The sequence below is a fragment of the Globicephala melas genome, chromosome 3, assembly GCF_963455315.2.
Source record: "Globicephala melas chromosome 3, mGloMel1.2, whole genome shotgun sequence".
Classification (NCBI taxonomy): Eukaryota; Metazoa; Chordata; class Mammalia; order Artiodactyla; family Delphinidae; genus Globicephala; species Globicephala melas.
This window is the reverse complement of record NC_083316.1, coordinates 25,706,195-25,725,455: the sequence shown is the minus strand read 5'-3', so window position 1 is coordinate 25,725,455 and position 19,261 is coordinate 25,706,195. Positions and strand designations below refer to the sequence as shown.

General features: G+C 39.0%; 1 protein-coding gene across 4 annotated transcripts in view; it reads left to right on the top strand.

Annotated features, from left to right (window-relative positions):
- Window positions 1-19,261, top strand: part of DROSHA (drosha ribonuclease III) — a 129,541-nt gene that overhangs the window by 65,747 nt on the left and 44,533 nt on the right. For all 4 annotated transcript variants that reach the window (XM_030843643.2, XM_060295689.1, XM_060295690.1 and 1 more), the window contains 5 exons: window positions 56-163; window positions 10,694-10,801; window positions 11,565-11,703; window positions 12,034-12,094; window positions 18,474-18,533. In XM_030843643.2, the coding sequence (XP_030699503.2) occupies window positions 56-163; window positions 10,694-10,801; window positions 11,565-11,703; window positions 12,034-12,094; window positions 18,474-18,533 (476 nt within the window). The remainder of the gene's footprint in view (window positions 1-55; window positions 164-10,693; window positions 10,802-11,564; window positions 11,704-12,033; window positions 12,095-18,473; window positions 18,534-19,261) is intronic.

Sequence of the window (19,261 nt, the reverse complement as noted above, 5' to 3'; positions counted from 1 at the left end):
GCTTAGTATTGCTTTAGAACTTAAAGGTTACTCATCATAATGGGGTCTTTTCTAGGAAGCACTCCAAAAAATACGACAGAAGAATACCATGAGGCGAGAAGTAACAGTGGAGCTGAGTAGCCAAGGATTCTGGAAAACTGGCATCCGTTCTGATGTCTGTCAGGTGATGACACTTCTAAGAACACAATTATACCCAAACACCTCTTCCTTTAAAAGGCGTCTGGCACTGAAGTCTTCCTAATTCTGGGAAGTTTCTGCAGAACATATTACCTGTAGCTAAATGGAACACCAACCATGAATTGTTTTCTATCATTTGGGTTTTGTTTTTGTGTCAGTTTTCATGTTGTCTTGTTTCATTGTGTGTGTGTGTGTGCTTCTGCATGTGCACAGTGGGGGCATGGGACGCACTGACTTAGTAATGCTCAATTCTGTCTCTGTACACTGAATGAAGGCAGGTCTGTTCTTCAAATGCGTCTGCCTGTTTGAGCTCGTGCGTAGGTGCCTGTCAAAAGAGATCCTCCAGCAGCTCTACAGGCAGATTCCTGAAGGTCGTGTGTACAAACTTTCCAGACTGATGACTCAGACTTATATTGCAGAGAACGGAAGGCATTTATGAACAGAAACAGTATACATTTCATGTTTGAGCCAAATGATAATATTTTTTCTTTGGGTAAACTTAATAGAGGAACATTTCAGCTATATATATAACTGGCTCACTAATAAGTATTTTTGTTTTCCTTATGGGTGGAATTTTTACCAGACTAGAGGTCCCCCAAACCGAGCATGTTCTTTGACTCTTCACGTGATTCTTTGGTTAACGATTGATATTGGTTGCACTCCATGGGAATTACAGTAAAGGAAATGATTACCCAGGCGGGAGTCAGGTAATGCAGTTTGCTATGTTCGAACTTTTGGAATAATACTTCCAGGCTGCCACCTATCTGTTGTAATGGTAGCATGTATTGTAATAAGTTCAGATACTCTTAGGTATTCATTTCATCATAATGAGTTTTCTTTTAAAAAAATCAATGTTGGCATTTAATTATTGTATTGAACAGTGGAATTTAATCGTATCACTGAAGGAATTGCTATGTCATTCATTTACCATGTGAAGCTAAGTGTTTTTGTGCTAGGATGAACTGCTATTGATGCAGTATTGCTAAATAGTTTGAAAATAATCATCTACAGTGGTAGCCAGTACATCCACCAAGTCCTCAGTTATCTTGCCAATTGACCAGTTTTTTTTTGTACTGTAAGTATTTTCAGAAGCGACTCTCTTACTTCCGTTGATCCTTTCTTAGCGCCACTTGGAGCCGTATCACCCAGTTTTTCTGTTTGCTAGTGTTTCTCCAAAACCAACACAACACCATAATGCCAACATAATGTCTTAAGACATCGTAAGAACAATGAGTGGAATCTTCAACAGTCTGCTCAAAATCTGGTAATCGTGGTGATAAGTCAAAGTTGATTGTTTGAGATCATAACATTGAGCAGCATGAAGAACTGGAAAGGACCTGAGAGTTCTTCTAGTTCAGTGGCTTTTAAACTTGTGTTTTTGGTTGACTTTGAAGTTTTTGTTTGTTTGTTTGTTTTAAACAAAACCCTGTGGCGCCCTAGTTTGTAAAAAGATAAAAAAACAACTGACTGATGAGTGGTGGGTATGAAGGGAGTATCCATCCCATTGCACGAGATCTCTCTCCCACCCTGTGGAGCAGTCCTTAAGGCAGTTTTGTTCCGCTGAACACAGTTTTTTTGAAAGCATTGAGCTCTTTGTACCCTTTGTTTTGGTAAAACAAATAGGGGTGCTGAATGATATGTTCCCCTGCCATTTTATGGCCTTCAGCTGTGACACAAATAGCTCCTCAGCTGGATTGGAAGCAGCTTGAGGAGGTTATCTTCTCTCTCTCTGTGTATATTATATTTTACATTCTGTTTTGAGGTTGTTAGGCAAACACACTCCATCAGTTCTTTTGACTAACTGGACCTGATTAAAACTTTGGCAAAGGTGAATACTTCTTTTTTTTTTTTTTGCGGTACGCGAAATACTTCTTGATCTAATAATGGTTCCTCCATCTGGAGGATTCCTGCTCTTCCACAGAAAACTGGCATCTGTTTCAAAGCCATGCTTCCATTCTCCTCTCCTATTTTTTTTACGAGTAACATTGGCTCTTAACTATATTTAATTTCTTATCCCAGAATAAATGTTTTCTTTTTTGTGTGTGGTCCTTAAATAAGATGGCAGGTAGCATGTAATAATGTAGTTTAAAACATTCAAAATAAATGCATTTAGTATTTTTCGTAATGAAGAATAAGAATCTGATTGAGAAATAGCAGTTAAATGAAATTATACACTGAATACTCTGAATAACCCTGAAGCCTGTGAAAAAATGGACTCATACTTAATTTTAAGAGAAAGAGGCTGAGCGCAGCTCTAAAATTGTTGGGTGGGGGCAGGGAGAGGTTTCATCTATTTGGTAGTTCCTCCGTGTAGAACCTACTTTTTGTTAGTAATAATTGCTAGTGGGTTGCTAGCGAAAGCCTTGTGATGCTGTCAAACTGCCACTGGCGATAAAACTATTATGATGAATCTAAGGCAGAGCAACCTAAGGACCAGCATCTCACTCTAGAAGTGGAATTTCCCAACCAGAGAAGACAGCAAGGGTTGTTAGGAGATAAGAAAATTCTACCTGATGCCCCAATCAGTGTTAGGAGGAATGGAAACCTATGGGTGGTCCAGTAACCTGTAATTACACGTGAACTAAATGCAGACTTGAACCATGTTTAGAGAGAAACTATTGAAAGATTTTCTCAGTGTTACTGCTTGTTAGAGTGAATTCCGGGTAATATGGAAGAAAAAGCAGAAATCAAAACCAAACTGAGGCTGAGAAATTCAGCATTATGACTCAGAAGAGGAAAAAGGGTATCATGTGGCTACAGTATCTGGGCTTTAAGAATGGGGTTTTGGGGCTTCCCTGGTGGCGCAGTGGTTTAGAGTCCGCTTGCCGATGCAGGGGACGCGGGTTCGTGCCCCGGTCCGGGAAGATCCCACATGCCGCGGAGCGGCTGGGCCCGTGAGGCATGGCTGCTGAGCCTGCGCGTCCGGAGGCTGTGCTCCGCAACGGGAGAGGCCACAACAGTGAGAGGCCCGCGTACCGCAAAAAAAAAAAAAAAAAAAAAAAGAATGGGGTTTTGCACACCAAAGTTGAATTGGTGTCTTAGAGGAGTAGGTACCTGTGCCCTGTGCTATGCTAAGGAGGTTGTCCATGGAAATCAATAAACTGAATCACAAGAATGAAGGATGAATAAATGTGACACACAGAGCTGTCAAAAAAAGGAGCAAAAAATCTGCATCAGGACAGTCATATAACCAGTATGAGGCTTGTGCAAAACTGGAGGACGCTACAGCTCCTTATTTTTATGAGGAGGCATGGTGCCTGACGAACTACACGTCATGGCTGGTGTTTGTATTGAGTAGACAGAGTTGTATTTGGACTGATTAATAGCTGGCTGTCTTCCTATAGTGACTCTCTAGAATGGGATGGAAGCCTGCCATGTGTTATCAAACTAACTGATGTTCTTGCTCAGTGATTTAGCAGGTGATGACTGAACAGTGAAAACAAACATCTCTAGGGATTAAGAGATTTTGGACAACACATTGAAGGAAGTATTTTCTAAGTTAAAACTTGGGGGAAAAAAGGAAGAACCTCTGAGAGGCATATGGCTTCACAGTTATTGTTAACAAAATCTTTGGACCATGTGAGAGACTTGATTTTTGTTTTTCTTTTTTTTTTTACTGGAGAAGTAATGCTTCTTGTGAAGAAAGGGAAGAAGATTTTGCTTAAAAGCTAACTGGCCTGATAGAGAACTATTATTATACTTTTATTTTTAAAAATATCAATATTACAGTAGTATAATATCAATATACAAGATTAGAGAAGAAAGTATAATGAACTCCATGGACTCATCAGTCAGTTTCAACAGTATCAACATTTCTATAATATCAAATGCTAGTCAATGTTCACATTTTCCCAATTGCCTATTAAATTTATTTGCCTGTTTGAAATGGACTACAAACAAGATCCATACTTTGCGGTTAGTTGATGTTTTTTTAAGTCTCTTTAAACTGTGGGTTCTCATTCCATTTCTCCCTTTGCTTTCCTTGCAAATTTTTATTGTGGAAGAAACTGAATCAGGTATTCTGTAGAGTTCCTAAGCTCTGATCAGGGTTTCCTTGATTGCAACTTTATAGGGTAATTTAACACGTGTTTCTGTCCCTTGTATTTCCTACAGATTGGTAGTTAGATCTAATACTGTGCCATCTAATACAGTACCACTGGCCACACATGGCTATTTGAATTTAAGTTAATTAAAATGAAATTAAATGAAAAATTCAGTTCTTAGTTGCCCTCACCACATTTCAAGCACTTAATGGATACCTCTGGCCTAGTGTCTGTTGTAACAGCACAGATACAGAATATTTCCATCATCATAGAAACTTCTGTTGGACAGCTGTGATGAGTTTAAAGTTCTTTTTTTTGAAGGACTTTTTCATAGGGAGTAGTGTGGTCTCTCTTTTTTTTTTTTAATAAATTTTAAAAATATTTATTAGGGTGCACTCGGTCTTAGTTGTGGCATGTGGGATCTTTGTTGCGACACGCGGGATCTTTAGTTGTGGCACGTGGGCTCTTAGTTGCGGCATGTGGGATCTAGTTCCCTGACCAGGGATCAAACCCAGGCTCCCTTCATTGGGAGTATGGAGTCTTAACCACTGGACCACTAGAGAAGTCCCTGGTCTCTCTTTTTCGTGTGTGACGTTATTAGTTATTGATGGATCATTACCTAGGCCCAGTAATTCATTAGGCGTTGCCAAAGTGATATTCTATCTTTCCTTCTGCATTTATCAGAATACTTTTATAAAGGATATTCCCCTCACCAGCTATTTGATTACGCTGAAGTACAGATCCCATATAGGACAAAACCAAAAAAATTGCTCATTCGATTTATTCCATAATACATACACAAACAGTAGTCTTAGAATAACAGTATTAATGGCACCACCAACAATATGATTATGGGAAGTAGGTGTTTGTTTGTTTGGGGTCTTTTTGTCTGTGATGATAGCTGTATCCCACCAGGCATGCACACTCAGATTACCATGTTTTAAGGTCATTTCTGCTTATACCACAAACTGGATACACAGATTCATTTATTTTATTTTACTTTTGATTTTAAAGGTTCCTTTTAAAAATTACATATTGTCTTATAATTATGTAGTATATTTACCATGATTCCAAACTCAGATTTACAAATGCAATTATGTTTTTCAAAAATCTAATTTCTATCTCTGTTGCTTCCACCTTGTTCTTGCCACTTTCCCCCCCACCCCAAAGGTAACCATCTTTTAGAAATGATTTAATTTTTCCCATTTTAATATAAGCAAATAGACACACACACACACACACTCTCTTGATATACGTGACCTCCGCTCTGTCAAACTGTTTTGAAGTTTTGTGGTCACTTACGAGGTCTATTTTATTTGCCTTTTTTTTTTCTTTCCATATCTCTTTTTGTATTTAGGAAAGATTATATTTTTGTTCTAATGTTTACCTTTATTGTATAATTAAATTTCTCCCTCCTCTCCCTCTCTTTCTATGTGTGTGTATCCCGCTGTCTGTTAATGAAAATAACTACTATCTGCTACAGCTGGCCCTTGAACAACATGGGTTTGAACAGCTTAGGTCCTTTTGTCTCAGTGTCCAAAGATTTTTTTTTTCTTTAAAAACTAACAGTAGTTTTACTAGAATATGTCTCAGCTCTTTTGGTTAATTTTTTTCAGATATGCTGTGTGCCCTTTCAATATATACTTTCACATTGTCTTTCATCTCAGGAAAGTTTTCTTGAATTACTGATTTCATTATTCTATTGTTTTGATTTCTTTTTTTTTTTTTTAACATCTTTATTGGGGTATAATTGCTTTACAATGGTGTGTTAGTTTCTGCTTTATAATAAAGTGAATCAGTTATACATATACATGTTCCCATATCTCTTCCCTCTTGCGTCTCCCTCCCTCCCGCCCTCCCTATCCCACCCCTCCAGGCGGTCACCAAGCACCGAGCCGATATCCCTGTGCCATGCAGCTGCTTCCCACTAGCTATCTACCTTACGTTTGTTAGTGTGTATATGTCCATGACTCTCTCTCGCCCTGTCACAGCTCACCCTTCCCCCTCCCCATATCCTCAAGTCCGTTCTCCAGTAGGTCTGTGTCTTTATTCCTGTCTTACCCCTAGGTTCTCCATGACATTTTTTTTCCCTTAAATTCCATATATGTGTGTTAGCATACGGTATTTGTCTTTTTCTTTCTGACTTACTTCACTCTGTATGATAGACTCTAGGTCTATCCACCTCATTACAAATAGCTCAATTTCGTTTCTTTTTATGGCTGAGTAATATTCCATTGTATATATGTGCCACATCTTCTTTATCCATTCATCCGATGATGGGCACTTAGGTTGTTTCCATCTCCAAGCTATTGTAAATAGAGCTGCAATGAACATTTTGGTACATGACTCTTCTTGAATTTTGGTTTTCTCAGGGTATATGCCCAGTAGTGGGATTGCTGGGTCATATGATAGTTCTATTTGTAGTTTTTTAAGGAACCTCCATACTGTTCTCCATAGTGGCTGAACCAATTCACATTCCCACCAGCAGTGCAAGAGTGTTGTTCCCTTTTCTCCACACCCTCTCCAGCATTTATTGTTTCTAGATTTTTTGATGATGGCCATTCTGACTGGTGTGAGATGATATCTCATTGTAGTTTTGATTTGCATTTCTCTAATGATTAATGATGTTGAGCATTCTTTCATGTGTTTGTTGGCAGTCTGTATATCTTCTTTGGAGAAATGTCTATTTAGGTCTTCTGCCCATTATTTGATTGGGTTGTTTGTTTTTTTGTTATTGAGCTGCATGAGCTGCTTGTAAATTTTGGAGATTAATCCTTTGTCAGTTGCTTCATTTGCAAATATTTTCTCCCATTCTGAGGGTTGTCTTTTGGTCTTGTTTATGGTTTCCTTTGCTGTGCAAAAGCTTTGAAGTTTCATTAGGTCCCATTTGTTTATTTTTGTTTTTATTTCCATTACTCTAGGAGGTGGGTCAGAAAGGATCTTGCTGTGATTTATGTCATAGAGTGTTCTGCCTATGTTTTCCTCTAAGAGTTTGATAGTTTCTGGCCTTACATTTAGGTCTTTAATCCATTTTGAGCTTATTTTTGTGTATGGTGTTAGGGAGTGATCTAATCTCATACTTTTACATGTATCTCTTTTTTTTTTTATAAGGACTGCTATTATATGCATCTTGTATCTTCTTTGCTTATTTTCCATATCTATCATTTTCTCTTAAATCCTTCATTTTTTCTGATTTTTTATTTTTTCTAAAAGTTTTTCTTTTTTCCATCTTTTATTTCTCAAAGGCAGTAGTCATTGGTTAATATGCTGTTGTGTTCCTTCTGTTTAGTCTATATTCTTGAAATCATTATTTCCTTCTATGTCTTTTTTCTGAGTTTTGTCACTTCTTTTCAGATCTTCCTTTCCTCCAGTCATCTCATTTCTGAATTAATATAGTATTTATTAATAGTTTTCCTTATAAATGTTATTGTTTTCTTAATTTAGTTTGTTTTGAAATAATAGGTTACAGCTTTCATTGGTTTTATTGGCATGTTTTTCTGGCATTTTATTATCAGAGGTATCTTGTTCTATTCCTTTCATCTATTTTCTTATAAAATCCTTGAGTGTGATTTAATCATGATTCTTTTCCATTGCTCTTTAGGTTAAATCTTGTTAAATAAGTGAAGTATTTTCCTGTGCTCTTTTAAAAAATATTTATTTATTTTTATTTACAATTTTTTTTGGCTGCGTTGGGTCTTCATTGCAGCATGAGGGATCTTCGTTGCAGCGTGCGGGCTCTTTGTTGCGGCACATGGGCTTCTCACTCTTTGTGGTGCGCGGGCTTCTCTCTATTTGCAGTGTGCAGGTTTTCTCTCTAGTTGTGGCGTGGGCTCTGAAGTTTGTGGCACGCAGGCTCTCTAGTTGAGGCACGCGGGCTCAGTAGTTGTGGCATGTGGGCTTAGTTGCCCCATGATATGTGGGATCTTAGTTCCCTGACCAGGAATCAAACCTGCATCCCCTGCATTGGAAGGCAGATTCTTTACCACTGGACCACCAAGGCAGTCCCTATTTTCCTGTACTTTTAGGAGGAAATGTAAGCCAGAATAGTTCTCATGGCTCTAGAGCCTCTCCTTCTGTTGTTTTTGCAAAGTGATTTAAAAAATGGGGGGTGGGTGCTCATCATATCTGATATCTGCTGCGTCTGTTTTATTCCTCTACTTTTATCTGGACATTCTCTTTCTTTTGCCTTTTATTGTTTCTCTCCTGCTAAATGTGGCTTTTACTCCTAGCACTTTCTTTACACCATGGGGCTTTACCCTGGAAGGGAACTTGAGTTTTTAATTTTGAGCATTTTTAGGGCCCAGGTTTCTCCCACAGTGTTAGACTGTCCTCATACTCATCCAGTGAATTGGATTCTGTAGAGCCCTCTCCAGTTTGGGCCACAATTCCATTGAATATATGTTAATTTGGGGGCTCTTCCATTCTTGGGGTCATCAGAAGCCCTGCTGTTGTCCCTGTGTTTTTTCTCTCTCAGATGCTGAGACCACACACAGGTCTTTGTCCTCAACCACACTTATTTTGGCACTCGTGGGGATACCTTGTCATCTAGTTTTTATGTATTTATTGTTCACAGTTCTATTTTGCTATACTGGTTGCTCATTTTTAGTGGAGAACTTGAATAGATTTAAAAACTGTGCACTGCCATTTTCTTACAGTCTTCCAAAGGAGCTTTTAAAAATGAAAGCAGTTTCTAGGCATGAATGGAGTGGGGAGGAGATGCTTAGTGATTGTGTGTATTTTAACATTTCAAAAATTGATAATTTAAAAAACTGAGCTAGAGCCTCGTAGATAACCTTGAGACTTGTTTGTCAGGGATACAGGATGGACATGGGTCATATATACCTTTCCATGGTGGTCACAAGAAACATACCTGGGTAGAGAAACTGGCTCTGTTTGGAGCAAGTTTAGAGGAAGTGGCGAAGGGACTCACAGCTGTTTCACATAAGTAAAGGTTTTCTTCTTTTCCAGGGGTAGACCTAAGTTCAAAGGGGTAAACCTCCAAAGAGACAGATTTGGACTAATGATAATTTTCTAATAATCAGAGTACTCTAAAGGTAGTGTTGTTTTCTTAACAGGTAATGATTTATCTCTTCCCGGAGGTATTAAAACACCAGTTTGAATTCATACTTCAGAAAGATAGTTACACTGCATAGTCTTCATGACCCATCCTCCTTGTGTGCTTAGCATCAATACCCTTGAGTCCCCTGCAATTGAATTGCCTGGAAAACTATATTATACCTTGGGAGCAAAAAGAGTGTCTTCATCTTTTTTCTCTTCCACAACTAATATAAGCCTTACCTATGGAGGTGCTTAATATGTATTTATTGAATTGAACTGGAAAGAAAGACTTTCTGTTGATTAGAGATCCTTTTTTGGAGAACTAATCTTTCTATATAAGTTAATACAGGAAACTGATTTCTGTAGTTTCAAGCAAATCCATTATCATGTATTTTTAAATAATGCCAGCTTAAAATACTTCAAAGACTAAAATGATATAAAGCACATGTCAGTCATTCTGTGATGGGCTGTGCCCATCCTCCAGGTTCTGATGAATAAGAATGACTCCTTCATTCTCTTGAGTTCTAGGCAAACATTATTAAAAAAAGAAAGAAAGAAAAAGATATGCTTTCCATGAAATCTCCCAATAAGGAATCTATAGGCAAATGAAAAGTGAAATAAAAATAAAAGTTCCATATCCTCAGGTGATTTAACTGTATCGGTGGTTTTATAAAAAGTTGTCCTTATAGTGTTAGATTGAGTGTTAAACCTAGAATGGCCTTTCGAGATCATCTGCCTGAGAAATTCTTACCCAGAGGATAGTGATGGGCTTTAGAGATCTGTGAACTCATTAAAATTCCATACAATTTTTGCATGTTTGCACATAGGCACTTTTCTGGGGAAAGATTCATTTTCCTTAGATTCTCAGAAGTGTCTGGACACTGACAAAGTTTCAGAATTTGTGAGTCCTAATCCATTCCCTTAGAATTAAAGATAGACAGGGAGGCACAGAAATTCTTATGACTTCCTTAAGGTTACCCTGCTGGGTACTGATGAACCATGGCTATTCCTACTTCAATGAGGGCCAATAGGCCTTGTTCTAAGCAGCTTTTTGTATTTGCTCATTTAATCCTTTTAACTGTACTTGAAAGTAGCTACACTGATTGTCTTCATTTTACAGGTGAGGAAACCGAAACAGAGAGGTTAGATAATTTGCCCTGAGTCCCATGATGAATGAGTGACAGAGCAGGATTTGGACCCAGGCATTCTGGTTCTAGAGACCGTATCTTTAACAGCTATAGTCCACCACCCCTCACAGAGGATATGCCAGGATGCCATGTAGCCAGTAAACTGTTTCAAGACTTTGTGAGATGGAATTTAGGTTGTAAAAATGGTTCTTGTTTGTTGTAAAATAAATGAAGTGTTTTTAATAAGTTTTTATAGAGTTAAACATATTGAAATATGCTTTTTCCTAGCATGCAATGATGCTGCCTGTTTTGACCCATCATATTCGATACCACCAGTGCCTAATGCATCTGGACAAGTTGATAGGATATACTTTCCAAGATCGTTGTCTGTTACAGGTAAGAATTACTCTCCTGTACATTTATATAATAACAAGATAGGAGTAATTCATCTTGCAGGTTACAAATGGAGCACTGAGAGTCTCTTCTGGGAGATGATGAGGATGTTTAGAAACAAAGCTCTCTCCATTACTCTACTCTTATTGCCACTTTCAAACCCTTTTTCTCACTTTTTTTTTTTTTCTTTTTGATGCTGTCCCTAAAGAAATAGATTAGGGCTTCCCTGGTAGCGCAGTGGTTGAGAGTCCGCCTGCCAGTGCAGGGGACACGGGTTCATGCCCCGGTCCGGGAGGATCCCACATGCTGCAGAGCGGCTGGGCCCGTGAGCCATGGCCGCTGAGCCTGCGCGTCCGGAGCCTGTGCTCCTCAATGGGAGAGGCCACAACAGTGAGATGCCCGCGTACCGCAAAAAAAAAAAAAAAAAAAAGAGAGACTAAAGCTAAAATTTGCCTGTCAAACCTGACCACTTCTTTCAGCTTTTCCTCCTTTATGGCTCTTCTTTCCAGGTGCTGCATATTCTAATTCCTCTCTGAAAGATGTGGTTTTTTAGGTTTGTTTAGAAGAGCTTGCACCAAAGCTTTGGAAATGTGACACTGGAGGAAATAGGATGGAAAGATCGGGGATTAAAATTTGACTAGATAAACAGATCTCTTTCCTGTTTCATTTGAGGTGATATAAAGATGGTGCTTCTATGCTGAATTTGTTTTTGTTTTTGTTTTTATGCTGAGTTTTTAAGACTGAACTTATTTCACCGAAATTTTAGCTGGCAATGACCCACCCAAGTCATCACTTAAATTTTGGAATGAATCCTGATCATGCCAGGAATTCTTTGTCTAACTGTGGAATTCGGCAACCCAAATATGGAGATAGAAAAGTTCATCACATGCACATGCGGAAAAAAGGTATGTTTGGATTCCACTCCCCTGTTTTGTTCTGTGTCTCCTGTTGTAAATTAAATCCCCACCATCCGGTTCCCTGGTGACTGATTCATTCTCTCTTTCTTTAGTGTTTCCTGACCCATATGTAATAACATTCACTTTGAGCAGAGCATTATGATAAGAGTAAATGAATTTGTGAGAAAATTTCCTTTCTCCCATCAAGTGTTTTAAGTAACTAAGTTGATCAGACTTGCTAGTCAAAGTGGGGTGAGATAGATAATTTTCTTTCTACATGTCATATGATGGTCCCAGAATTCTTCTAACAGTATTTAGTTGTGATTTTTTTTTTAATAGGAATTAACACCTTAATAAATATTATGTCACGCCTTGGCCAAGATGACCCAGCTCCCTCAAGGTAAAGTAGATTTCTTAATAATAAACTTTGTTGAGATATAATTCACATACCATACAATTCCCCCATTTAAAGTGTACAATTCAGTGGTTTTTGGTTTATTCACAAAATGGTGCAACCATGATCACTGTCTAATTTTAGAGCATTTTCATCATCCCGAAAAGAAACCCCATACTCCCCATTTCCCTCAGCCTGCCCAGCCCTGGACATCCACCAGTCTTCTTTTAATCCATGTTCAATATTTATGGATTTACCTATTCTGAACATTTTGTATAAATGGTGTCATACAATATGTGGTCCTTTGTGACTGGTTTATTTTACTTTACATTATGTTTAAAAGATTTATCCATGTTACAGTATATGTCAGTGTTTCTTTTTATTGCCAAATAATATTCCATGGTATAGGTATACCATGTTTTATTTATCTAGTCACCAACTGATGGTCATTTGTTGTTTTTACTTTTTGGTTATTATGAATGCTGTTGCTATGAATATTTGTATACAGGTTTTTGTATGGACATATGTTTTGATTTTTCTTGGGTATATACCTAGGAGTGGAATTTCTGGATGATATGGTAACTCTGTTTCACCTTTCCTTTAAGGAACTGCCAGACTGTTTCCAAAGTGGCTGCACCATTTTATTTTCCCAGCAGCAATATATGTGAAGGTTCTGATTTCTTCACATCTTTCCCAACACTTGTTATGATCTGTCTTTTTGAACCTGGGCTTCCTAGTGGATATGAAATAGTATCTCATTGTGGTTTTGTCATATTTCCCTGATGGCTACTGATGTTGAGCATCTTTTCATGTGCTTATGGGCCATTTGTGTATCTTCTCTGGAAAAATATCCAGATCCTTTTCCCATTTTTAATCAGGGTACTTTTTGTTGTTGAGTTACAATCATTTTTTAATGTATTCTAGATACAAGTCCCTTATCAGGTATGTGATTTGTAAAAATCTTTTCTCGTTCTATGGATCATCTTTTCACTCTCTTAGTGAAGCACAAAAGTTTTGATGAATTCCACATAATAGATAAATTTTGTTGCTTTTGTTGCTTCTGCTTTTGGTGTCATGTCTAAGAAACCATTGCCTAATCTAAAGTCATGAAGACTTACATCTGTTTCTTCTAAGAGCTTTATGGGTTTTTTCCTCTGACATTTAGATCTGTTCTGTTCTGAGTTAATTCTTATATATGGTATGACATAGAGGTCCAGCTGCATTCTTTTGCTTGTGGATATGCAGTTGTCCCAGCACCATTTCTTGAAAAGGCTGATCTTTCCCCACTAAATCATATGGGTTGAAATCACCCTTGACAGTATATTTGAGGGTTTATTTTTGGATTCTTAGTTCATTCCATTGATTTTTATGTCTGTCCTTAAGCCAGTACCACACTGTCTTGATTACTGTAGCTTTGTAATAAGTTTTGAAATCTAGAAATGCAAGATCTCTTCTCTAACTTTCTTTTTTTCAAGACTATTTCGGCTATTCTAGACCTGTTACATTTCCACATGAATTTTTTAGTTACCTTAAGAACTTTTGCAAAGAAGCCAGCTGGGGTTTTGATAGGGATTGTGTTGAGTTTGTGGATCAATTTGTGAATGCTTACCATCTTAATATTAAGTCTTCTGCTTAATATTGTCTTCTGTTCCCTGAACATTAGATGTCTTTATTTTTTCTTTGTTGTCTTTAATTTCTTAGTAATGCTTTTTAGTTTTCAGAGTATACATTTTGTATATCTTTTGTTAAATTTATTCATAAGTATTCTTTTCGATGCTATTATAAATGAAATTATTTTCTTAATCTTTATTTTTGGATTGTTCATTGCAAGCATATAGAAATACAATTGATTTTTGATTATTGATCTTGTATCTTGCAACCTTGATGAGCTCATTTGTTAGCTCCAGTAGTTTTTTAGTGAATTCCTTAAGATTTTCTATATAGATGATCATTTCACTTATAAATAGAGATATTTTTACTATTTCCTTTCCAGTCTGGATGCCTTTCATTTCATTTTCTTAACCTAGTTGCCCTAGCTGGAGTCTCCAGTACAATATCAAATAGAAGTGGTGAGAGAGGATCCTTACCTTCTTCCTAATCTTAAATGGAAAACATTTTTTTACCATTGTGTATGATGTTATCTCATAGGTGCCTTTTATCAGATTGAGGAAGTTCCCTTTTATTCCTAATTTGCTGAATGTTTTTGTCATGAGAGTGTGTTGAACTTTGTCAAATGCTTTTTCTGCATCTATTAAGATGATCATGTGTTTTTTTCATTTATTTTATCCACATGGTGTATTACATTAATTGATTTTGGGGTGTTAAACCAACCTTGCCTTCCTGGGATACATCACACTTGATCATGGTATATAATCCTTTTTATATGCTATGTTTAGTTAGAATTTAGTTTGCTAGTATGCTGTTGAGGATTTTTGGTCTGTAGTTTTCCTTTCCTGTGACGTTTTAGTCTGGTTTCACTATTAGGATAATACTGGCCTCATGTAATGGGTTGGAAAGTTTTATATGTTAGCTTTCCGTATTTTATTTCTTGATTTTAAGTGATACCGTAATATATGAATATTCTCACTTTGTGGCCTGGAACCCCTGAGGAACCTGGGAAGGAAGTAGGCTGCGTCTATACAAACTCATTAACACCCTGGAAAACTGAATGGAAGTAAATGCCAAATGCTGATGGGGCTCTGATGTTGCTCTCAGGAGGCTTATCTCTGTGTGTGAAGCACAGCAGGTTCTATTTTGAAAGCCAGTAGAGGAGGTTGCTTGAGGGCGGCTTGCTTTTTAAAACGGGGCATTGAAGAGTTGAATAGCCAGGTTTGTCCCTCTTGGGATCCAGACTTAGATGGATGAAAGGTAGGTAGAGCAGGGTTGGAAGTGACAGAGTTGAGACACTGCTGCAGCTGGTAACTGGCCTCCACAGTGAGGTAGGTGCCCAGCTGAGCTAGTGTAGCTTCCTTTTCTACCTTTTTCTTCATATATCACTTTTCTTTTCAAATAGACTTGCCTTGACGTTGCTGTCTTTTGAGGTTATCATAAACCAAACTGTCTTTCCTCTTCAATCAAGAGGTAAAAAGAAAGGCAGGACAGAACTTTAAAATTCCAGTTTGAAGATGATCACATGCCACACTACTGTGTTCTGTGAGGGTGTAAGATCAGAAAAGGACTGTCTAATTAGAGGAGCCCTTAATCACACCCTGAGGGATAGCGTGGCCATGGTTTCATTTTACCTTGCTATGCTGTGGATTCTCCCGATGACCGGTTCTGTATTTTAATAAGTGAAACCCTTGGTCCCCTGCAGCCCCTTTAGCAAGGCCGCACACACAATAGACACGTCCTTTTCAACGATGAAAGCACAGATTTAAGTGATCTTTGTCTCATCTACCCAACCACAGTTATTGGTATGTAAATTATGTCTTTTGGTAGCATAGTTTAAACCTCATGGTTTATGTTTTCTTACTGTGGCCAAGGGAACTATAGCTGAGAAACTGTGTTCTTTCTGAATTTACCATTTTGAAAATGATACCATTGATAGAGAATACGCAGACGCTCTCTCTTGTCCTTTGACTTCTGCCCTGGCCTCTGCTGCTTGTGCTGAGAGCCTCTTGCAGTAGGTCTGATCTTTCGGCTGATGCAGAGTCGACCCCAAGTTTCTGTTCAGAAAGATCCTCCCAGCCTCGGTGGCCGGGCCGGCTGCTGCTTGGCTGCGGCTGTCCGGTAGCCCCAGCTGTGTCAGTACAGCCCTGGGAGCCATACTGAAGAAACTCAGGCGAATGTAGTCCAACAGACATTTATCCAGTGCCTTTTGAGCTTGAGGCAGTTCGTGGATATTTTACAGGGATCCAGAGGCAAGTAAGACAAAGCCCCCACTCGCCAGGAGGTGTGACTGCCTGGGGTGGGGTAAAAGTGCCGTAAACATAAGTAACTTCATATAAGGAAGACCCTGCTAAGTGCTTCAGTGAAGGTCAGAAACAGAACATACACAGCAGACTGGGGGCTAAGGAGAGCTCTGGTGGTTGTTCACGGATTATAGGTCAGTTATGCACTGTGCACCAGAATAATTGCAATCACTTGAAACGACTTGCCCTCTTCCCTGTTTGTTTCTTTTTTTTTTACATCTTTATTGGAGTATAATTGCTTTACAATGGTGTGTTAGTTTCTGCTTTATAACAAAGCGAATCAGTTATACATATACATATGTTCCCATATCTCTTCCCTCTTGCATCTCCCTCCCTCCCACCCTCCCTATCCCACCCCTCCAGGCGGTCACAAAGCACCGAGCTGATCTCCCTGTGCTATGCGGCTGCTTCCCACTAGCTATCTACCTTACGTTTGGTCCTGTTTGTTTCTTAGTTTGCTGTTACAAAGTGGGATGCAGTAGTCTCTGCTTCTTGGAAGTATAAGTATATCTTTGAAACGAACACTATCCAATTTCAAATGTCAGTGATTATATCTCCTCCCAAGCAAGCTTGCTCAGAATTTCAGACTAGAGAAAGGAAAGAGAGAGCCAACGAGCTAGTAGGTTGTTTGGGGAATCTGCGTCTGGCACTGAAGGTGGAGGAACAAGGCAGGTAGGGGAGCTTGGTGGAATTCTTCCCCCAGCCCCTCTGGGTACCACTCCTCGCTCCTGCCCATCCTGCAGTGCAATTAGTGCCACCTTCTGCCAGGTCTCCCTTCAGGCTGCCTCTCCAGGCTTCATCTTGCTATTTCTGGAGCCTCCTCTCTAGATCTTAGCTGTAACCTGCTTGAAAGCTTTCTGTGACGTCTCGTCACCTACTGAATAAGTCTGAACTTCCCCACCTGGCAGTCTCAGCACCCAGTGATCCAGGCACGTCACTCTCTTCCCTGTGGCTGTCTGCACACCAGTAAGACTGAGGGACTTGATGTGCTGCCAGACGTACCCTCTCCCTTCCCTGAATGCCAGCAGTAATTGTGCCTGTGGAATGCCCTGTGTACCCTGTGACATCCTGCCCAGATCCTGCTGGCATTTGTTTTATTGTGCATGTTCTGGTTCTCCCAGGTATTATAATTGTGTCATAGTCTGATTTTTTTTTTTTTTTAACTGTGAGCATTTTGAAGATCTTTTGTCCTACTCTCTTTTTTCTTTTTTCAAATTCTTTTCCTTTTCCAACTAATGCCTTTCACAAAGCAGGGGCTCAGTAAGTAAGTCTTAAAGGAAAGAATGCCATTCATGACATTACTTTTATTCTGGGTTATTTACTCGTTGACTAGAAGTAGGGAAATGGGGGCATTAGGAAAGGTCACGGTCAGAGCCATCAAAAGTTTAAATGGCTGGTTACTCTCTTAATCTGATTTGGGATCAGCTAGCGTTTACAAAAAGACATGAAGACTTAAAATTAATAAATAAAAATCTGTCTGCCTATCAAAAACTACAAAATAACTTTTAGGATGGCATCATCTCAAGTGAATATGCAGCCCGTAATTTTTTAAAGTGTCACTATTTAACCACGTAAATCTCAGTTGTATAGTTATATTTAACTCATGCACATTACAATGAAATGTTACCACAGAGAAGGTCTCTGAAGGATTAGGCATTCGGTTCAGCCTTGTACTCCAACATGAGAAACAGCCTGTGAGAAGCACATTCATCATGTAATTAAGATATAAATAAAATGCAATCTCTGCACTGAGGGGGAGAGTATTAATTTTGATGAGGGACTCAGGCAGGGATTCATCTGGAGCTCACATTTTGCTAGACCTTGAGAGATGGGTAGGTTTTCAATGTGTCTCAGTGCACAGGGGAGAGCAGAAGCCTCCAGGGCGGCAAGGAGCTTGGCCTGAACAGAGGCACTGAGTATTTTAGGGGATGCCCTTTTCAGAGAGGACCAGGCAGTTTTGGAACAGGACCCTGTGCATAGGTGGGAGAGGATAGCAGTGGACAGTGAGACTGAAAAGATAGGTTAGGCCTATTTTGAAGGACTTTAGATGCAAGGTTAAATTTCGAATTCGGAGTTTGGACCATGGGAAGCTAGAACATTGTACCAAAGCTGATTTTTCAGTGTCCTAACTCTCTCTAAGAATGCATTCTCCTTTCTCTCGTCCACCTGATAGTGGTGTGGAAAGAGTCCCAATTGTTAGGGTGATGTCTCCTTGCTTTAAATCTGACTCCCAGGGGGAAGGAAGCACCAGGGTGGGAAGCCTGAGACACGTAGTATGAGGGGACACTCCCTCCCCTTCCCACCAGGCAGCCCCTGTGCCTCCAGCTACGATGGCCGTCAGTGTTCTTGATTATGAGGAATAAGGTAGGGTGCTTTGATTACTAAAGGAGCTAACCCTCCGTATCCTTTTCTTTGAGAAGAGAGGGAGGAAGTATAAATGTGTGCTATTTTAAGTGATCTTTTTAATTCTGTAGGATTAATCACAACGAACGGTTGGAGTTCCTGGGTGATGCTGTTGTTGAATTTCTGACCAGGTAAGTAGGCTTTTCTGCCATTCCCCAACAATTGCATTTTATAGGTAACGTACTTAACACATGCCTTCTTTGTAATTAGCCAAATAAGGCCTTGAAACACCATGTTTTTGGTCTCCTCTGTAGAGCTTAAAAGCTACATGTCTGTGGCTCTTGCACTCACTGATGCTCTAATGAGCAAGATTACAGGATGAAAGGCTACTGTCTCTGTCCTGTCAAGTTTATGTTCAAGTTGCTACAGCCAGAAGAGATCAGCTTGTCTCGGTCTAGATGCTTCAGAGCTTCTATTCAATTTGTAGCGAAAGGGATGATATTTTAAAATGTCATTTCATTTTCTAGGATTTGTCTTTGATCCCTTTCTCACTCTTCCTGAACTCAAGGGAAGTAAAGTTTACAAGAATTTTAATAACTAGATTTTGGGGGGTGTGTGTGTGTGTGTGTACGTGTTTCTGTATGTTTTCTCTGCAGAAATATTTTAGGGTCCTTAATTTGGAGGTAGGGGTAGGAAAGTACATTTTGTTTTTTCATTACTCATAAAATTTCCCTTTTAAAGGGAGATAACACATGTTTCTCTTGGAACTGTCTTGAGCTATTTTTATTCTCTTTAGGTCATTTCTTTTCCCGGAAGGACATAATGAGGCAAAGGTGCTGTTTTCTAAGCTTGTTCTCACTGGACACAGTAGGACTAGACAAGCTCAGCTGCCCCGATCAACAGTGGGTCTGAGACACCA